Source organism: Triticum urartu, chromosome 7A (assembly GCF_056163025.1).
Source record: "Triticum urartu cultivar PI428250 chromosome 7A, HENAU_Tu73, whole genome shotgun sequence".
Taxonomy (NCBI): Eukaryota; Viridiplantae; Streptophyta; class Magnoliopsida; order Poales; family Poaceae; genus Triticum; species Triticum urartu.
The window spans coordinates 116,023,567-116,028,923 of NC_141879.1; the positions used below are offsets into that span (position 1 = coordinate 116,023,567).

At 44.3% G+C, this 5,357-nt stretch overlaps 1 protein-coding gene across 1 annotated transcript; it reads right to left on the bottom strand.

The window, feature by feature from the left end:
• Window positions 1-2,136: 2,136 nt before the first annotated feature.
• LOC125521478 (F-box protein SKIP23-like) lies at window positions 2,137-5,139 on the bottom strand. The gene is made up of 2 exons (XM_048686529.2): window positions 4,950-5,139; window positions 2,137-4,794 (listed from the first exon to the last, which is right to left on the bottom strand). Exon 2 carries the CDS (start codon window positions 4,576-4,578, stop codon window positions 3,085-3,087), a length of 1,494 nt encoding a protein of 497 aa, XP_048542486.1. The 5' UTR covers window positions 4,579-4,794; window positions 4,950-5,139; the 3' UTR covers window positions 2,137-3,084.
• Window positions 5,140-5,357: the final 218 nt, after the last annotated feature.

Consider the following 5,357-nt stretch of genomic DNA (forward strand, 5'->3'; position numbering starts at 1 on the left):
GCTATTGTGAAAGATCGGTGAGGAACAATCACCCTAGAAATCTTATGTAAGCTTGAATTGGTTTCGAGGGACATTTCTTCAGTGGAACTTGCACTAGTTGTTGTGTGGTTCTTATGGTGGCAGCAGAAGCAATGGATGAAAGGTGAAGCGGTTCAATTGCTTGAAAGATCAGCAATATCTATTAAGGTCATGGCCACAAACTTTATTAGAGCATCTAAATTGAAAATTCGGAAGCAGAAATGGGATCACATATGGAAGAAGCTCGTTAAGGGGTTCAGAAAAATAAATGTCGATTCCTCCTTTTCAGCGGAAATACTTTCAGAGGCTACTAGGCTTGTAGCTCGTGATGATCATGGGAACTTTATCGCTGCAACATCGTGGTTTGTTCCTCATGTTTCTGGAGTTGACTTGGTTGAGATCCTAGCAATGAGAAATGGTTTGTACTTGGCTGCGACCATTGGATGTAACAAGCTGACCATTGAGTTTGACAACTCATTCACTATTGATGCTGTCAAAGGGGAGGATGGATATTCTAGACCTGACGTACCCGTGATCTTGGAGTGGAAGCAACTTGCCAGTTATGGTGGTCGTGTTGATTTTCTGCATTGCTTTTGTGAGGCCAATGAGGTGGCTGGTAGTCTAGCAAAATCTTCCTTTAATTCTAGATCCTCAGGATTTTGTGATGACTCTATCCCTGACTTTATTCATCATCTATAGTGAACGGTCTATCGATTCTCTCATGAATAAAGTCCTTTTGTTGTAAAACAAATGAAGAAGGGAGTAGACACATTCGGACCGTTCGAACGTTCCTCGGGGTTTTGTGATGACTCTATCCCTGACTTTATTCATCATCTATAGTGAACGGCCTATCGATTCTCTCATGAATAAAGTCCTTTTGTTGTAAAACAAATGAAGAAGGGAGTAGACACATTCGGATTGTTTGAACGTGTCCGTGGATAAATGGGGAGCCAAATTTAAGGTGTACGGACACGTCCGTAAACAGATGAAGAATCAATTTGGGATTTATGATTGGAGATGCCTTAAAATCTAGCTTTGAAATTATATCTCAATTTGGAGATGCAACATGGAATTTGGGCGGATGATGCACTGTTAGCCTATTCTGGTCCCACTGTTAGCGAATTTGGGCGGATGGGGAGGATGAGGAGGAGGAGGAGGAGGAGGAGGAGGAGAATGATGATGATGATCCCGATAAGAAGACATACGCCATCTACCTGAGCCATGTGGCAGAAACTCCCAAACACTCAATAGTATGTCTCATGTGCTTCCTTGAGAAGGGCAAGGCGAAGCAGATACGCAAATCATCTGTATGTCTTTATTTTTGTTCTCTTTTTGCTAACATTTGATATCAACAGCATTATCTTGGCTTAACTATGGATGCAACTGCTTGCTCACAACTTTCAGGTCGAAGGCCACTGCATAAGTCTTCATAATACCTCTGGTATCAAGTGCGAGAAGATCGGCTGCATGGTCAGAGCCAGGTACAGGGGAGATATTGGCAAGCATAAGAAGTATTGTCACGATCTAAAAACCGGTAAGAAAAAAACATTTGTAGAATAGCTAAAATAACATTGTGGACCATTACAAAATTACATTGTGCTTGAATTCAGGATGGTGGAAGAAGCTCCCAAGACATGATGGAGTTTAGTGTGATGCACTCCAAGAAAACGAAGGTGGAGCCATGTGTTCTGAAAGATATGACTATATGAGGAATTGTTTTTAGTGGTTTACTGCTCATAATGTGTATATAAACAGGGTTGTGAAGTTCACTTTGTTCATGTTCAAAACGTGAGTTTGTTACATGGGCATAAACCTTTGCTGATTTGTCAGCATGTGAGTTTTAACCTCCTGCGTGAAAAGTTTTAGTGCAATTTTTAGCTGGACATTGTTCAAGCTTTGAGTGGCTAATTTGACTTGTTCTGGGCAGACGTTTTGTCTGCATGATGCTACAGTTCAAGCTCGTCTAAGATTTGCCAAAATTCCCATCATTTGAAATTCACTTAAGGTTTTCATTTTAATTCAAATAGTAGTGTGTACTGATTTGTCCCAATGTTCAACTTGTAGCATCATATTTTACAAAGAACATTTAACTCAAATTCTGAGATCTGTAGTGTAAATTCTAAGATGGAACTCGTTGAAAGATACTACTAGTTTTGCTAGGTTTACAATGCCAACTTATACCAGTGAGCAATCTGAAAAAGTACAGGTACATGATGAGTTTATGACTGTAAATAGGTAACTGTTCTCTTTGATTTACACTAGTTCTATGAGACTAAGTTATCATCCTGGAAAACCATTATGACATTTCTGTAGTATCAAAACCTGGGAATCGCACTGTCACCTAGCTTGTTATATCAAATATGACATTCTTGCAGCAAAACTCAGTGAAGTACCTCCACCCCTTCCATCCCTGTCATCCTCAGGCTTCCATGGTGATTGAGTGCGTGCTGGTCGATGACCTCCAAATTTGCATCACAAATCAAGCATTGATGTGGCAGTCTACATGCTCTCGCTGATTTCAAGTGCAATATCTTCTTTGGTACTTCGTCATTTTTCTGAGAGAACACCTTAGAGAAGAAAAACTCGGATGTAGCACAATGCTCCCAAATGCTGCATATGCAGGTCATGGAGATGCAAATCCCTTATGAACATAAGCAATCTGGAAACCACTGAACTGGCTTTACTTCAAAGAATACTGTTACTGGATAATAATTATTCATCCAGAATGTTAGAAGTATGCATAAGGGTAAAAAAAATCAGCAAATAAACTGAGGCAATGGAGCTATCCCAAGCTTAGCTAGTTCTGTAGTGGCGCCATATCTAGTTCAGTTTGGCCAACAAATCTGAAACTTTTCAGAAAACAGTCACAATACCAAGATCACCTATATGCAATGTAAATGATGATGCTGCCATTAGCGCACCACATAAACACACCTCTCCTTTTTCCACTAGTTCCATGATTTTTTTTTGAAATTATTTATTATTATTTCTTTATAGAAATTTATTGGAACGACATACAACAAGGTACAAAGATTGATATATCAGTATAAATGAAGCATCTTGTGGCTAATCGTGTGATGCCAAATTTATCTTCCGGGGATTTGGTATAAACCACACAGGGGCTGGCCAGTTGGACCAAAGCTGAGGTGATGCAATTCTTTCAACAGTGCAATTTCCAAGGTTGAGGACTCCAATATCACGCTCACTCTCCATGCTTCCAAAATGATAATAGCCATCATCATCAGTAAAATAGACATGACTGGACTTTAACTGTGGATATTCATCGGCACTCAAACAAAGTGATTGATTATACCCAAGAAACATCACACTGTCACATGAGCTAGTAATGTCTTCAAGATTTGCTGCAGCAAAATCCACTTTAAATACGTCAAACTTGTCAGTGAAGATCACATGAGAATCAGAGCCTGACTCAGGTTCCGAAACATCGTCATCCTCCCTATCTTCAGGTTCCAGCCCCGACACATCCGTCGCATCCTCAAGCTTGTGTTCTGAAATGTGCTCATCCTCCCCATCCTCAAGCCCCTGTTCTGAGACATCCTCATCCTCCCAACCCAAAGAGTTTCTTGACCTCCAAACTTGCAACAAATCACCGCATGGAGCTTGAGCAATGTACATATAGTTGCACTCCACGATGCAAGACTTCATTCTCCCCAGAACGATCGTTTGTGTTACTACAGGCGCACTGAGATCAAATGTACGGACTTCTCCGTGTGAATCCAATGCAAAGAGCAGGCTATCCTTGAAGAAACAATCTGCATAATCAACATGTGGTGGCAACCAAGTCCATCTATCATCCCCTGCTCTTGCAAATGAAAGCTGTGACTCTGGATTATGCTTGAGTACCACATAATAATCTCCGGTGGATGGATCAGATGACAGAAATGCCTTCCCGAAGAGGTAGTCCCGCAGCTCGCCAAGCGAAAAGACCGAGGGCGTAGGGAAGTCGTAGTCGGCTAAGAGCGGAGTGCCGGTGTACCATGAGTACTGATACTTGTGAAGAGCGCCGGCATCATCAAAGATGGGCTTCACCTGCTCAATGGTGGCAACGGAAGGCAGGGCGATCTGGTCACCGGTGATGGGGTTGAGGAGGTGCAGCTCGGACCTATCGTCGGCGGTGATGATCCAACCATGGTTGGAGCCGATCACATACCTGGTGCGAATAGGTGGGTCTGGAAGGGCTAGTGTGTAGGATTTGTTCTCCACGAGGCTGAAGAGGCCTGCAACACTCTCGCCGGCAGATTCAGAGGTATATAGGAGGCACGGTGCCTGTGTCTGCCTGAAGAGCCCAAGATTGCAGAGCCTGTTGCAGGCGGAGCGCCATGATGAGCAGACGGAGCCTGCCCGGACGAGGTCGGGGGTCTCAAGGCTGGCGAATATGCACATCAGGATGTCCTCCGGCAGCTCCGGCGGTGTCGGCCGCTCCAGGATCTGGGGTTCACTGGGTAACAGACGATGGACGACGAGCAATTCGGCAAGCCTCTGTCCATACGTTGTCAGCACACCCGACAAGGCCAAACACCGGGTTATGCTGCTATCCATGAAGAAACAGAGCTCTGTTGTATGTTTCCCCAATTTCCCTCTCCCCTGTGCTTGATGATCTCTCCCGTAGATGCAGTAATACGAGACACGGAGCGACAGAGGGCAGGCAGGTGAAGTATGATACTCCTACTTATAGAACGCTAACTGAGGCCTCCTCGCCGTAGGTGAAGCAGATCCGACCCGGGATCGGGAGGGATATCGCCGGAATTTGATTTCCTGAATTAGAAAACAAAGACGCGGTCAGGAAAAGATACGGATTTTGTGTTATTTGCTGGATGGAGGAACGAGCTTCCACAAATTCGGAGTTCCCCTCCGTTTCGTTCTACGACTCTGTGCTAGCCCGGCAATGGCGAGAGGCGGAGAGTGCTAACCGGCGGAAGGCAGCAGGCGGCACAAGGAGATTGACTGGGGTATGGAGAGGAGGAGTAGGAGCAGCAGCAGCAGCCACGCCGTCGCGTCCCACGGGGAAGAGTTTCGCGGCGAGGGTCCGTGGGAGCCAGCCGGAGGATCCGCGTCGCCGCCGCCGCCCCGGCGGAGGACTCTGGAAGGCCAGCTTAAGCATTTTTTTTAACCAGCTTAAGCATTTCAGCCCTTTCATAAAACTTAATTCTGGAACCTCCTTCTAAACTTGCTACAGCTGTAGTGTAAATTATTTTCACCTGGACCCTCGTCTAAAACTTACTTCCCTCTATTTTCTTTTCTTTGCTACTTCTTCCTCTCTTTTTTTGTGTACAAACCCAATTTCAACTATACTAGCTCAACATATTAATTCAAAGCTT